This window comes from Leuresthes tenuis, unplaced genomic scaffold (assembly GCF_036924035.1).
Source record: "Leuresthes tenuis unplaced genomic scaffold, fLeuTen1.0.hap1 SCAF_15, whole genome shotgun sequence".
Taxonomy (NCBI): Eukaryota; Metazoa; Chordata; class Actinopteri; order Atheriniformes; family Atherinopsidae; genus Leuresthes; species Leuresthes tenuis.
The window spans coordinates 27,153,472-27,170,065 of NW_027325369.1; the positions used below are offsets into that span (position 1 = coordinate 27,153,472).

Consider the following 16,594-nt stretch of genomic DNA (forward strand, 5'->3'; position numbering starts at 1 on the left):
ATACACCTTTTATTTGAGCAGCTGTATGAGAGCCCACTGGCACCGGGTGTGGAACAAGTAGTGAAATAGCTGCTTGATTTTTGGTTTGGTTGAACAGCAATAACTGTAAGACCAGTTCTTTTACTTCAGCTCTGGGTGGAGAAGTTGTCGCTTTTTCCTTGCTGCTCACTGTTTTAGCATCGAAGCTGACGTAAAATACAGCTATTTTAGCTATAATTGATTTGTATGAGGCACAGTAACAACAATCCTCTTACAAACATACATGTTCAGCATTTAGATTTTAAAAATCACTTAATCAACATCCCTATTTATACTTGGATGTCAAAAATGGCTGCGTAAGATCTGGCAAAGTCTGGAATATTGAAAAGAAAAGTTGGTTGTTGTGCCAGAACAGCTCCCAAGATAGTCCGCTGGTGCCAAACCCTGCGTAGGTTATATTAAAGATGGATGTTTTAAGAAGCTACACTGGATAATCTTAATCATATTTACACCCAGACCTGTGGTTGGTGCATCCACACTGTCAATCTATGAGGACATTCATGGAATCATAAATAAATCTGCTTTCTGAGTTTTTCCCCAACAAAAAACTGTTTTTAACCACATGAATGTCTCAAACAACCACCAAAAGTCCTAAGAAAATGAGCAATGTTCGTATGTCCACTGAGGACAGATCTTAGATCAGCTGATGGGACAAGTGTCTCATTTCTAAGAAGCAAACACTGCCAGTATGAGACACTTTGGTCACTTTCTGAGTGTGGACAGATTTGTGAGCTCTGGTAAAATTTTGTGAAACTAACTGATGAAAAATGAGACTCGTATTGGTGGCGATTTTCTGGCTCTGCACAAAATCTGTCAAGCGTCTGCTGACCGTTGCTACCCTTGTGCTTCGGTGCTCTGAGCAGGTGTTAAAACGTTAACCCCTGAGATGCAGGTTAAAGGCGTGGCGTCGTTCTTTGCCCGCCTTCTAAACTTCTGCTGCGTCATGAAACTATAAATTTAGACCCGCTCTAAAAATTCTGAACAGGAAATGAATTGATGGGTTGTTTCATTGTCACCAAAGGGCCAAATGAAGAATACTTTGTAACGCAAAGCGCCCATGCAGAGCGGCCCACACGTGCACACACCACCTCTTGCCCTCTGCTTGCCTTTCCGGTGGCGATGATGATTGAACTGAGGAAATAAAAACGGGGACATTTGAAAGCACCGTCTCCAGAAATGGTTGCAGGGTGAAGTGTTGCTCCTCCATATTGCAAATGGCATTTCCTGTCAGTTGCTGCCTCAGTTCTTTTAAATCTCAAGGGCGATTTACTCCATCTCTCTTTGGCGTTTCTACATTTTGGAGAATCAGTGTCAACATTGATTTTGAAATCAAAGATATCCAAAGAAGCATTTTGTCTGTTCTCCAGGACTCATGACTGAGCTTCTGGACTTGATGACCCACGTTGCCGGCCAGACGGACTCTACTGGCGCGCAGTGGCAGCATCCCTCCGACCTCACCTGCAGGTATGTTGTTTCTGTTGAATTTCTTTGGAATACATGTGCATCAAATGTGATTTTAAACCAGTTGTGAAGCAGACGTGTCGCAGCTCTCGTGACGTGCACGGCTTTGAACCTGTGCTTGCTTTCAGAAACTACCAGAAACGGTTCGGCAATGAGACGCCTTCGATGACCCTCGACGAGTGGCGGGCCAAGAATTCAGTGTCACACAGGCGCTTTTGCAAAGTCCCCAAAATATTTGAACGCAGCCCATATCCTTAAATCTGCACTTCCGGATGGAGTAAACAAGTCGGACTTGCTCGACTCATTTGAAATCTGTTTTGTAAGTTATTCTGCGTCATGTCAATGTTTGCACTGTTTTTCCCTTGCATGCACTTTTGTGTTGTTATTTTGTGTACTTTGCATGTGCCGTTTTATCGAGTTAATACACGTTTTAAGAGTTCTTTGACGTTATTGAAGTTAAAGAACAAGCACTTGTGTTTGAAGCATGTGAGAGGACTCGCCTTTTAATAGATTTGAAGCTGTGCCTGTTTTAAGGTTGTTTTTTTGTGTTATCGGTTCCTGATTACTCGTCTGTTCTGTAAAAGCGCTGCTGGTGGTAATAATGCTTGGCCTGTTCAGCTGTCGTCCTCTGTTAACGTTGGGCAGTGATGCTGCTCTTTCAGCTTTACTCTGAGTCACCTGAGCACGGGTAGATTCTGACAGATTTAAGCCCACACACACCGAAATGTTCAGCATTCGTGTTTTCGGCCAGTCTCACTGGTGTTGAAGTTATCCTGTCTGTTAAGATAGGGCGGCTCATCCTGAGCGGACTGCCTTAAAGCAATGTTTTTTGTTCCCCTCTCTGGATCTGCTGGCGTTTGTCTCACATGCCGCACAGTTATGCGGCTGTGTTGGTTATTCTGCAAAACAGGGAAAAGACGATTATAATCCCAGCGTCTCTCCCACAGCAGCATTGATCATTGAACATTGGTCTGCTGATCGTTGCTTTTGTATTGATGCGAACACATTCTCCTGTTAAGCCTGACTAAGCTCAACATGATGAGTTGGTTTGCCACTCACTGATTTCTCAGTCATTACGAATTTGTGCACGTTCTCTCGCACAAGTTGCTACCTTGTCAGTACAGTAAATGCATTTTCCAGAGACCGTGTCGTTGGGGGAGTTTTCTTGGGCAGACTTTGATTCCTCCCCCAGCTTCTGGAGATCTTTGACAGCTGAAGCCTGGTAATATTTGAGCTTCATCTATTATTCACCAGCATCTTCCTGGATTTTGTACAATTGTTCTCTTAAAGATGCTCTTTTTTTGCCCAGAGAGCTTTGATTTACATGTCGTCACGTACATTTTATTCTCCCCATTAAGAGCATACAAAGCCTTTTGATTGGAAAATATTTGATATTTTTATTTCATCGAAGCATACACAAGTAAGCATACACTGTTGTCTTCATAACTGAAGTTGTGTAATCTTGTGCATATAATAGTTGAACCATGCTAGCCCTCATTAAGTAATTACTGCTGTACACTTGATAGAATGAATATAAATATGATGGCATTAATAAAGCAGTTTGTTTTTCTAAACCATGCTTCTTTGTGGAGCTCCTTCCTGTAGTTTAAGAATCCCAGAACTGAATTCTCAAACTTCTTTGTATCATCACAAGGCTTGGTTTGAGTTTCCAGGCAGGCTGATACAAAACATGGAGGAGGGTGGGCTATACCATGGCATTGTGTGAGTGTTCGAGGGGGGGTGAAAAAAGAGGAAATAAATTCGGTGTCTCTTCACGAACGTGTTTTCTTACAGTGGAATAGTTTGTTCACGTTTTCAGATGTTGTACATACAATAACATGAGAACACGCCTCGGGCCTGAAATGAAGTCCTCGGTGTTGTTGAATGTGTAGTTTGAACCCCACGGAGCAGCGGTGGCTGGATGTTCTCAGGAGCAACTCGGATCCAAATGATCCCGTATTCCATGAAGAAGGTCGTGCATGGTTGATTAACTGGGCATCCGGATGCTCACTCAGTTTGTAGTTGTTAAACACGGTCGACCAATTCCCCGTAAAATGAACAGTTTTTTAACAGCTCACGTGTTGGTGTTTACGTTGTTTGGATGTGAACGGTTCAAAACTGATCAATCCAGGTTGTGGGTTTCTGAGCTGTCAGAGTTGGGTGAGAATACCGATGCCACACATGTACAGATCAAATAAATTACTCTCAGATTAACAAGTGACAGAAAGCAGTGAGACGTGTTGTAAATGTTGACGATAAATGGTGACTATTAACATCCTAAATTGTTCACGCTCTCACGGACATCCTTGACGACGCATTTCTGCAAACGGTGCTTGTGATCGCTTAGAGGCTTTCTCGATCTCCCCTCATGGATTCTAAATTCGCCCTATGCAAAAGATTTCTTTGTTTTCTGGTCTCTGGCATGATGTGGTTTTCTTTTAGCTATTCCTTTTTGTTGGACCACATTTCCTGATTATTTTTAATAAACAGTGGCGTAGGTATGAATAATTTGGGCCAGCAGCCGGTTAGCTGGACTCGGAGGTTCCCAAGCAGGGAGCTGCTGTAGTAGATGATGGAAAACAAGCTGTCAAATATGCAGTAAATGGCATTTTCTGCATGGGGAAAATGGATGTTTGTTTCCCCGAGAATTGGCTTTGAAAGGGAAGGTATCGCAGGAAGTTTGAGAACCACTGCCATAGACTAACAGAAAAATAAAGTAATCAAACCAGCTGCTGTGTGTAGCTGATGTGAAAGTGTCATTGGCCTTTTCATCTAACTGCAGAAGCAAACATTTCCATTTCCAAAATGCCAAGCTATCCAGTCAGGAAACAACCTGCCACAAAAATGCATTTTTAGAATAGCCCTACATTTAAATAAGGGATAAGGAATAAAATATTTACAGCGGTTGTGCAAAGTTTTTCTCATTTGCACAACTGAGGAAGAGGATGAAGAGAGTTAAAAGCACTTCCACTGAATGCCACTGAGAAACATATTGCTGGCAACTTTTCAGATGGTCATGATTATCCATTACTGTGCGGATGGATGTCTATTGATTAGAGAGTCTGCTTACGGGGACAGTGTTCCTGGGAAAAAAATGGATTCAACCTTGAGTTGTGGAAGTTTTCCTTTAAGTGCTGATCACTGCAGCAGAGAAGTTTGTCCTGACAAAAGCTTAGATGGGTGTTAATCAGAGGGGTCAGTCCAAGTGATTTCACTGTAAATTAGTGCCTGCTTTCTCCGCTTCTTAAAGGGGAAGCAGAGTGTGTGTCTGCGTGAGAAAGAGTGGGGTGATGGTGATAAAAGCCTGCCATTACATCAGTCATCATTCTGTCCGCTGCACTCAGCTGTAACCTTCATCGCTCTCTGTTAAGCGCCTCTTTTCCATTCTGATTGGGACTAAAGGGGCTTCGACCTGTTACTTATGTGTGCCTGCATGTGTTTGCCTGTTTAAATAATAAAAGACCAGTCAGTATGCAGCAAAATGAGAAGAGGTTCACCATCCTGCCTCTCAATACAGATCTCCAGCCACTGAATGGAGCTCAGCCTTGTTTGTGTGGTCCAAACACTCAGGGCCATTTCTTCTTCAATGCTTCCCGCTCAAAAGGAGTCCCTTCACATTGCACGTAAACGGTACAAGTGAAATTATATAACAGAGGTGCATAACAGGAGAGGAGTGCTGTGAAAAAGTGCTTAAAAAACAGGACTTTAACAGCGATGTGTTAACAAAAATGAGTCACTTCATTTTCACCAGTAGCAGTACCCTCTTGTAGGAGTAAATGGCACATTTTCCACATTAGTCTAATTGAACAAAATGCTCTTTAAACTCGCACCAATAAACAAGAATGACATATAAAATGTATTTACACATCGGTTTCCTGCCATTGATGACAACATGGCGTCCTGTTGAGACGTTTCCCTTCACTTTGGGTAAATAATGACACAAATGTGAGATACAGGGCCTTACATCTTATTACATAAATCATAGGATATATTTACTTTTAAGGCAGTACTATTGAGTTTGAATCAGCCCTCAAATACATACCCCCCACCCCGTGTGTGCCATGTGGCAACAAATAACCCCCTTTCCATTATATGTAGCCTGAAACGTGGAACTTTTGAAAAAGTCTTAGAAGCCCTTCTGTCTTGACATCTTTTCAGGATGTCATAAAGAAGTCTCAGGGCTGCAGGTTGGGCCCGTTAAAAGTTTTTCTTCCATGCTTGCCAACAAAAACAAGTTTCTTTTTGTTTTTTCTTTTTTTAAAGAGGGCCAAAAGACTTTTGGGGATCCGCTGAAATTGAAGTCGGAGCTTTATTCCCTCATCCTGGGTGTGCAGTTTGTTAATCTGCCACATGCTGAGAGTTCAGGTTTCGCTAATAGACGATGCAGAGTTCGGGTCCTGGCTTCCTTTGCTTCCACCGAGGGCTGTTATTGCTGATCTCCTCAATGTCTCCTCAGAGTCCAGCCTCATTTAAAGTTAATTAGATGAACGCACTCTGTTATTGAAGCTCTGCTCCTCTCCAGAATGCTGTGAAATCCATCACCCGCAAAGAAAGACACAAGTAGATACTAAAGGGCTCGTTCTAGGCGGGGAATGTTGTATTTTAAAAAATACTATGTTCAAAATATGAGGACAAACACAAATATGACCAAGAATATTCCAGATCTTGCCTGCATGTGTATGTTTTAGACAGAACTCGATATGAGTTTGGGTGATTCAGCCGAGTAATCCCTCTAAAGCTGCTCAGGTGCATCAACAGCACATCTTGGAAACTTCGGTTAGCCAGGTGGAGTCTAGATTCCCTGAGGTGAGGGGAAACGAGCTCACAGAGCAGCAAAGAGTCTGCAGAAGAAAGTACCTACAAAACAAAGCGGATACCAGAACAACAGTTGCACCGGTGGCGTCTTGTTCAAATTGAAAGCAAAAATGTGACACTGGTTGTTACGGAGAAAATGATGTGATTAAAATAGACTATATCAACATCTTAGTGCCACCCAGAAGAGAGAAGTGTTCAGGTGTGTGGTGATAATGCACCGAGAGGAATGAGGCAGGAGTGAGGTCTCTGGCTCTGTTTATCAGCCGTGGTCCCTGGGGTTGGTTTATCTGCTGTCTCCTCTGTGCGGCCCTTGTATCCGCTTCCCTATCGTACAATAATCACCGAGCACGGAGCGGCCGCTGAACTCTCCCCGCTGAATTCTCCCTGCTGTCTCTCCGAGCAGGCTGTGCTCGGCCCCTGAAGTCCAGCACCTTCACCTCGGTGCTGATATCTGACGGGACAGAGACCCAGAGTCCCAGCATCATCCTGACAAGCAGACGGGCTCTAAAAGGGGCTCGCTTGTTTGCGTGGAGTCTTTTGTATAAAGAGAAGGCGTCACACCTCTATGATGTTGACAGATGGCATCCTGTTGTTGTTGTTGTTGTTCCTGGGGAACTGTTGGAGGAAAGAAGAAGAAGAAGGTTTGAGAAGACCGGGAAGGACTAACAGGGATTGGACAATGTCCTTCATTAATGAGCATGAGGATGCTTGTGTGTGTGTGGTTTTTTTTGTTTGTTTTCAAACAAAACAGTGAAAGGAATAAAGATTTTATTTTGACGTTTCTGCACATATGGGTATGATATGGGGCTCTGCGTTGATCAAAACAGAAGGTATAAGAAGCCATGACTCGAGTGCCTTTGCTGTTTGATGCAGAATGCTGCAGTCATGCACAGAATGGCGCCATGTTGGAGCAGCGTTTCGCTTCAGCCTGAAGCCGACGCTCAGATGACACTTTGACAGTTAATGAAGTGTCGGTGGAAAACGTATAAAAGTGGCCGGGATCATTCACCTGCCCGGTGCCGCTGAGGGGGGACGGCACCCAGGGAGAGGAGGAAGAAGAAGAGGAGGAGGAGGGTGGGTTATACCTTACTGCGCAACAGCCCCCCCGTTGGGTGCTCAGGAGTGCTGCACTCTGAAGAGTTTTTGGCTTTGTCCTTGTTGTTGTTGGGCTCATTGTCTTTGATTATGTCATACTGGCGACAGAAGAGGGCGATCACACCTGGGAGGAGAGACAGCAGAGTGCCCTGTGAGGATGGAAATGACGCACATTAAACCTGTCTGATTAAAAATAGCTGTCCTCACCTGCCCACATGATGAGCACCACCACGATGATGATGAGCTCCCCTGCCCTCAGCTGGGTGGTCTGGCCAACTTCCTCCATTGTGACTTCGTCTGATGGAGTAAAAGGAGTTGGACGACATTAGGGGAATAAAGAATGATTCTGCATTTACGATTTAACAGCGTGAATTTGCTTCTGGCACCTAATCCATCACAGGAACCAAGGTTACTTAATTTGAGCCTTCAAGAACTTTCTTCTGTTAATGCTTCTCTTCATGTTTCTGATGTGACAATATTGCTAATATCTCCCATTCACCATAATGGCTTTTGGATAAATTCCCTTTTACATTCAATGAGCTTCCATAAAGTTTTAACATCACGTCAGCCTGCTGTGAGCTCGAATGCGAGTCTTGAGGCAGTTAAATGTTTGGGAACACTTAAACACTTAAAAACGCAGAGCTCGGAGGCAAAAAAGTCTGCATTTCTGTGTTGGAGTTGTACAGGATTTAAAAGCTAAAACAAACGACGCTGTGCGTGATGTAACATCTGTACAGTCGTTACTGTACGCTTCACTGAAATAAGTGAATGTTTGGGCTGTGGTGCAGATGATGGTTGTTGTAAACACACTGAGTTTTAAATATCTTTGGTATTTCCAAAAGAAGGAAAAAAGTCTTTGTTTCCACATCACAGTCACTGATTTAATGGCGCCATTAAAGCAACACTTGAGAAGTTTGTGAACCCTAAAACTACATGCCTCCGGACCTGTTTTAAGGTACACCAACGCTTGTGGGAAGACACCTTCCCGGGGTAAAGACACCGCAGTTCATAACTTTGGTTTCCAGCCCCACAACACGCCGTTTAGCTTTACAGTCTCTTTACACTTTTGATGGCGTCTTTGTGACTCTTCAACACGACAACAGATGCATGTGCATGGCTGCACATGTGCAGGGCTCACGTGGAGATTTGTTTTAATGACTGGTGTTACATCCCAAAACTGTAGGCGGAGAAAAGTGTTACTTCGAAAATGAATGGATCTTTGATGGTTTTGTATGTCAGCAAAGTCAAATGTTGGAAATGAAAAACACTGAAATATTTTGAATAAATTCAACACTGTATCTGAAGGTTTTCATTGTGCTGACGACTTCACTTTACAGAACAGGTTTACACACAGCGGTGCATGAAACTTTCCAAACCCTACATTGTTTCATGACTTTATTTAAAGGTCGAGTCTCATTCAACTTTGCTTTATTTGTATTTGTAACACTTTTCAAAGCAAATGGAAATAAAATGGTATCAAAAATGAAGAAACATGAAAGAATGACACAGAAAGTAAATAATTGTGATAAATAGCAAAAAAAAGGCAAAAAGTTAAAAGAATAATAAAAAATTATATTAAATCAGATATTGAACATTAAAAGAGGCAAAAAATGATCATACTTGGTCCATTATTGAGAGGAATGATCAAATATGGCCTGAATCTCTTGGATGAGCAGTTCGTTTGACTGATATTGGATTGATGCTTTTCCATCTCCGGTATGCTAATGAGGTGTGACACAAAGAAAAGAACCTCACAAAAAGAGCTATTAGTGCTCAACAGGGTACCAAAGTTTGCAAAACCATCTCTAAAGGGGTTGGACTGGACTTCACCAGTTCCCAACCAAACCGATTTTGCACAAATGGAAGAAATTCACCAAGACGAAGGTCCAAAGACCACATGGACCATCCAGAATATTTCAGCCTAAATCCAGAACCATTTATTGGAGAAAGGACAACGTTGCCATCCAGCATAAAAATGTTCTTCCATCTGTAAAATGTGGTGGTGTCATGGTTTGGACCTGTTTTGGTGGGTCATTGAAGGAACAATCAATATGGAATATGATCAGTGGATTCTTCAGAAAAATGTCTGTCAGAAGAGCATCTGTCTGTAAACTGACTTCAAGAGAAAGTGGATCATCCGGCAAGACGACAACCCAAGATACACATGCTGTTCTATCACGAAAACGGTTAAAGAATAGAACTTATTTCTTAGAATAGCCAAATTTAATTCCTTTACTAACAGAGAAACTGCCTGAAGCGAGCAGTCACTGTGAGGAAACCCATCAACTTGTCTGAGTAGAAGCAGCTCGGGGGAACTCGTACTGTAACTACTCATAGACACGTGATATCGGATCATTTTCCTCAGCAAATAGATTATTAAGAGATGCTATTTTTGAGTCATTGGTTTCTCTTCATCTACTTTTAGAATTAGTGTGAAAATCTGATGTTTTATGTTCACAGTTTTCTGAAAAAAAAGAGAAATAAATGGGAGCCAAGAACAGCTTTTGCTTCTTTCTGTTTCTCTTTAGCGAAGCCAGGGTGGTTGCAAACACCCGAGTTGAGCGACCCATCTCCTCATAAACAATTCAGAGTGATATTTCTTACCATGTTCCTCCTGTTCGCTGCAGGGTTTCCTGCTAAGATTCTTCTCTCTGCAGCTCCAAAGATGTCTGCTGCTGCTGCTCAGACTGCGCTGCTCACTCATTTTATCCATTTGGAGTTTCACTGAAAGACTCTAATTTCAGAAAGCTGCTGTTTGAAGGTTTTTGTCCTAACTCTTGAGGTGCTTTGAGCTTTCTGGCAGAGCGTGTCCTGTTTTTGATTCGGCTGATGAATGAGTGTGTTTTAGTGTATTTCGCAGCTGTCTTATTCCCTAAATGTTCTTTTAATTGGGGGCTTCTTCTCTCTCAGATCCCCTGTTTTTCCCCCATTTGTCAGATCGTGTTCTCTGGTCTTTAATTACAGCTGCAGCCCTCTGATGGCAGGGGACTATTGCACAGGTGCAGGCTGAAAGAGGTGATGATTTAAAGCACATAAAGAGAGTTGTGCACATGCACGTGGAGTCAAGAAAAGGGCAAATGTGTGCGTCAGTCATCCTGTAGATGGTAGATTTCTGTCAAACAAATAGCAGCCCTTTCTCACACTGCTGAGTGTTGTGGAAGTCTCAGGCGTGGCCTAAAGTTTACTGCGGCATCGAGAGCACTCCGTCCCTTTATTAGATGCAGCAGGTGACATTTGAAGGGCCTGCTATGCAGGAGCCCCACGCTTCAACGGCTTTTAGCAACAAGCAATTCAGCTGATCGATCGGCCTCTGTTGCTCTGTGTTAAATAATCAAAGCGCAGCGGCACAGGGTGCCTGATGCTGTTACCAGCCTGCTTTACTGGGGCAAACTGGTCAGCTGGAAACACGCTGACCAAGTTGTAGATGCGGCTGTGGTTTTCATCAACTGCTGCTCTTTTATGGTGTTGACTGCAACAACGTCACAACAACGTATGGCATTAGTTAAAAGGTCAGTTCAGGGATGTCGCTCATGGAAATAACCTCGCTGAGTACGTTGATGCTTTTGATGGAGGTCTTCGTTAAGCAGCCATCTAACATCTGGCTTGTGGGTAGGTTTCCATTCACGTGTGCTTTTAAAAACTTTCTCAGAGTAAAACAGGAAATTTTGTGGAATTTTGTGTTGGTCCGCAGCTGTTTAACGGCTCTGACAAGTGACCTGGCCCCACCAGCTGTTTATCTTTAACCATCAACTACGATTAAACATTCAACTCTTCAGAGAAAAATACTGCTGTAAACTGTGTAATCTAAAGTAGCCTCTTTCCATCCCGTCATATCATCGGAGAACATGCAGCACTTCTTAAGCATAATCTGAGCCAAGTACTTTTGTTGCCTAAACCAAACCAGGGAGTGTGTGAGAATGGAACAAACAGCAGTGGTGAGAGAGAGAGACTGAATCTGCGTCAAAACAAGTCTTGTAATGTCCTTGAACCCAAATCTTCAGCATAAGGGTCCCACAACATATTCTACAAACCCTGCATCCCTCCTGAGGAGGACTCTATATGGCTGGTAACTTTAGCAACTGGGTTTTATCAGAATATCAGTGGAGGGAAATGGGCATTATTGCACATTTTGTTTCGTGCACAAACATTTGATGGAATTATGGCGTGAGTCTGTGAAGGCCTTATGTTAGTTGTACCCTGCTTCTCACCCGGTCTTAGCGGGGATAGGTTCATATGTCCCGTCACCCCGAACAGGATAAAGCTGCTCAGAAAACGCATGACGGATGGCTTATGTTAAAATCTTGACCCATTCAAGGGGCTAAAAGTTTTTAGATTTTGACCTTTCTTATTTTATTGTCACTCCTTCTTGTCATCTGCTCTCATATGTCTTCAGCTCATTTGTGATCAGTGATCCATTTAACAGATTTTCTACCTGGTCTTCTGATTTCTACGACTAGAAATATAAAATCGTGAAACTAACGCATCTGTTTCTGACTTGACAAATTTAAGAATTATAAGAGCACTGACACGTTTCACCTTCCGAAATGTGCAAATTCACTAAACAAAATCTTTTATCACATGTCCCCACATTGACCTAACTGCCACAGCATTAAAGCCACCAGCCTAACGTGGAGCAGGTCTCTCTCACACTGCTACAGCAGCTCTGACCTGTGGGGTCATGAACGGGGAGCTCTGTGGATTTGTTCCAGCTTGTCATGGGCACTCAGATCAGAGTGAGATCTGAGGTGGAGGTACTTGCTGAAAGCTAGGATCCACAGACAGGTAACGTGAACCTGTGGCTGAATGCTTTATTTTGCAGTGTATTCATAGAGCCTGGCTAACCCCTTCCTGTGTTTATGCTAAGCTAGGCTAAAAATAATCCTGACTTTTCCCTTTACTTAACACTCAGACACGGGATTGTTATTGATTTTCTTGTCTCATTATCAAAAGGAAAAGGATTACTTTTCCTTAAACGGCTGAATTTTAAGCCGTTGTTTCTAAGCTGTGTGGGATTCCTCCTTTGTCTTTTGTGTGCCTCGGGAGTTGTGTTAGTCCGTTTTGGATGCAGCTGAACTAAGGGATGCTGTCTCGGGGAACATCTTGCAGTATTTTACTGCAGCTTGCCTTTGATGTACAGATGGAACTCCTTTGTGACAGAAGAAGACGAAGCTTTTGCTTCATCCTTCCTTGAGAATTTACTTGCAGGAGCAGAGAGAGAGGTTTCTAACTTTGTTAGATCTGAGGAGACCAATGAGCCTTGTTTGCAGCACTTTTTATGCTCTATGTTTGTGTGTTTGGTTCAAGAAATGATCCCAGAGAGGGTGCACATGTGCAAAAAACACACAGTTTGTGTTTCTGACAGCAGAATTTAATTGTCAGGCTTTCTTATTCCCCCGTCTTGCTACACCCTCGATGACTTTTCCCTTTTCCCTCTCTGTCAGTCACCTTCTGTTCCCCTTCTCTCTTCCTCTGATTTATTGTCTCTTCCTTTTTGTTTTTTGTGCACAGGTTGTGCTTTTCTTTTTTTATCTTTCTTGCTTCCTTTGATCTCTTGCAGCTTAAACCCATCATGAAAGATGAAATGAGAAGAAGCGGGGAATAATACGGCATTTCAGGCTCATCCTTTGCTCCTTCTGCTCAGATTAGGGTGATAAGGCAGAACAGAGAGGCTGAGCAGCTGAGAGAGGACCGTGAAACCTCTTTTATTCTCTGGATGTTTTCCTGTCGTATGGAGACAAGGGACCAACAGCTGTACCAAGACACACCATGCTCTCACTCTGTTCCCTGTGCAATTATCTGCTGTAAGAAACTAACTCTGTTTTTATCTTGTTGGCACATTTTGTCCATCAGACATTCAAACTGACCACACAGCCATTAGTCTGCTGTTTACTGTTATTTTGGTTAGATTTTTCTTTGAATAAGTTAAATTCTTTTCATCTCAATTTACCGTATTTATCTTGTCTCACATGATGGGCAATGAGCATAATGCTGTAGCAACAAGGGTGTTGTCTATTACTTGTCAAACCTCGATAAAAGAACCTTCAGATCATAGAAAATGAAGCGCTTCAATCAGCACAAAAGCCCAACATATCCAGGTGGATTTAAACAGATTGCAGTCTGAGTCGTTTGGAAAATGAACAAATATTACTTTGAATGCTGCAGCAACATTGATTTTCTACTGAAATCCAAAAAATGCTGACTTAGACGATACCTGCTCATCTTCCAATCATAATGTTCCACTGTTCCAACACAGCTGAGCTAATCAAACAGGCATCCTTGAGAAAGCAGATCAAACTGGACCCAGAATGACGTGGGGTGCCGTGTTAAACCGTGAAGATCTGCTCTCAGTGGATATTTACGTTGTGATGCTGGGAAACGCATGAAGGAGCTGGGAAGTCTTTTCTGCTCTGCAGCGCATGGGGACTCTCACTGGGTGTGTGAGGACTGTGTGTTAATGTGCCGAGCCTGCCAGTATGTGGAGATCTTCAGTTTTTTGGCAGCGGATGAATGAACCGAGGCAGAGTGCTGGTTCCTCTAACAGCCTTCCACATGGAACAACTCGACTCAGCTACCTCATTTTAAAAAGTGGAGGCTGATGATCTGCACATCTGAAGGCTGCGCTCCACCTTTGGGAAGTGTGCTTGTTTGCTCTTGTTGAGAGTTGCATCAGAAGACGGCGGCCAGTCTTAAGCTCGGAGAAAGATAGTCCAGCTCTGTCTACTTGGAACAGAAACAGTTTACTAGCACCTGTGATTAAACTGAAGCAAATCAAACTGTGATGAGATTAAAGAGGATTCTTCTCCATATGCAACCATATGGCAGTGCAGCATCTGGTCTAAAGTGGCAGACTATTTAATCCAAGACAATTTTCTTGCAATAAAACAGCTTTAACCTTGAACACAGGTTAAATTAAATACAATTTAGGTTGGAGGGAGATTTACGGAGGGATTTTTTAATATTTTGAAACCCGTTTCTGTCTTAGAGATGTACAACTTCTATATTATATTTAACAGCGATTACAATGATAACACAATAATACTACAAACAGATATCATACTACAAGTAGAATTGATTTTTAAAAATGCAGCCTTTTATGGCTCAATAAAAGAGTTTCTGTGGGGGTGAAATGGGCCACAAGTATGAATAAATAAAAAACAAAAATGAGAGATTTTGGTCATATTTAAATCAGTTTTTCCAATTTATGACAACGCTTCCAAACAAGCTTTTTTCTTAGTTTATTTTCTAATTTCTTTACATCCATTCATCCATTTTCTGTATCTCCTGTTTTGGATGGATCGGGGGGCTATCCCATCCTGGACAGGTCACCGATCCTTTGCCTGCATCCTTATTTACTGTTTCTTTTTGAATTCATTCATTAAGTTTTGCCTCTAAATTCATTTCCACATCTACTCATTTTTATATTCATTGATTTCAGTGTTTCTAAATGTGTTCTTTTCTTCTTTGTATGTCCGTGAGGGGGCCTGTTCGGACTTCAGCCGGTGAAATGTTGGTTTAAAAGATGCGGTTGTTTCAGCTTTACTGCCACTATCTTGGCTGGCTGCTCTGTTCCACTGGAGCTTTGCCAGCTTTGCTCTTTGGCCTTTTAGCTAAATGTTAATTATGAATGAAAACTTGACATGACAGAAAAATTTTTTTTTCTTCTAAAGTCACTCGATCAGAGTAATGAAGTTGTTGTACCACTTCTATAGCTCGATATCGGCTGCACTTTCTGCCGGATTGAACAGACGCTTCGGGGAGGTGATGCCCTTATGTCATAAAGAACAGATCAGATGTGGTTTCCAAAGTTGCTAAATTTGAAGCCATCTCGATGAAAAGAATGATTTTAAATCATTTTAAACTTATTTATTATGAAATACTTCATACAGAGAATTTCCGCCCTTTTCATCTTTGGAGATTAAGAGGTGCAATCATCATTTAATAGAGTGGACAAGCTTCCCTCCTCTGTCTATTCTTGGCTCTTTGCTCATGAGTTCTGTGTTGCAGCTGCTGATCCGGCTGTGTGCATGTTGAGTGCATGTGAGTCTATGCTGTCGGCAACTTCACCATTAGCTAAATCCACCACTAAATCATACACACTGCTCCTTAGATGTTCATTCTACATCTGCCGTAACCTCATTATTGTTCAGTCTCATTCCTCTCAGCTTTTCCAGACTCTGCTGTCGTAATAAAGACATTTTTGTTCATTATGGATGTGAAATCAGCTTTTGCTGCCAGCAGACTCTGTGTGCAGACAACTGCCACAGATTTTACCAGGATTGTCAGGACATCTAGTAATGTTTGGGCCTTAGCTGGGCTACTCTTAGAACTTTTAGCTCAGTTATGTGGACCAGATGTGGCCTAAAGGTCATGAGCTAGGCCAAACTTGGGATAAGGTACGTATCCAGGCATTAGGCAGCCACTTTCACACAGAGTCAATCTGAGTCCTTTAAATACAAACTTTGGCCCAAGAAAACTGCACATAAGGGTAATATTTGGGCCACTCACGTTATCTGGGCTTGTCAACGACTGGAGCCTTTTGAGCTCGTATTCAAGTTTGTTTGAGTGTGTTTGCTGCCAGCCTCTGATATTACCACAGTTAGTGCTAAAGGATGCCTTTTTTAAACATTGTGGGTATCATATGTAACATTTGACTGCTTTTAAAAATAATTTTAATGGTTTGATTATTAAAGTGTGCTTCTTTGTTGCTGTGGTTCTGTAATGTGTACATGATGAAACATTATAAAAATCTGCTATGCAGATTGAAATATTTCTTCATTATGCTCTCTCATAGAATCTGTAAATAAAATGTTTTTTGCGTCTGAGGCACTTCTCTTTATCTCTGTGCTATGCATGAGTTTGACCCATTGTTCCGTTCTCGTGACTTTTAAAACAGAAGGAGATTAAATCCAGCCCGAAACCTAAAAGAAATGAGCATGTGCCAGTTCACAAAAGGGAGAAACCTGTAAATAAACGCTTGTTTTTCTTGATCCTCTGCAGTCATTGGTTACTTGAAGGTCCCTCTCACTGCATAAAACAACGCACAGACAGCACATCCGGTGCTAATTAGACCTCAGTGTTCCTGAGAGCATCTCTACACTGCTCTGTAGTGATCGTTTTTATGTTCTACATGTCTCAGGAAGCCCACTTGCCACCACAGACTCCCTCTGGCTCCAGGTCCTCTGAA

General features: G+C 42.4%; 1 protein-coding gene across 1 annotated transcript in view; it reads right to left on the minus strand.

Annotated features, from left to right (window-relative positions):
- Window positions 1-2,901: 2,901 nt before the first annotated feature.
- fndc5a (fibronectin type III domain containing 5a) overlaps window positions 2,902-16,594 on the minus strand; it is a 36,399-nt gene continuing 22,706 nt past the window's right edge. The window contains exons 4-6 of the mRNA XM_072365976.1: window positions 7,618-7,707; window positions 7,401-7,534; window positions 2,902-6,930 (exon numbers count right to left, since the gene is read on the minus strand). Coding sequence (XP_072222077.1) covers window positions 6,871-6,930; window positions 7,401-7,534; window positions 7,618-7,707 — 284 coding nt within the window. The 3' untranslated portion in view covers window positions 2,902-6,870. The remainder of the gene's footprint in view (window positions 6,931-7,400; window positions 7,535-7,617; window positions 7,708-16,594) is intronic.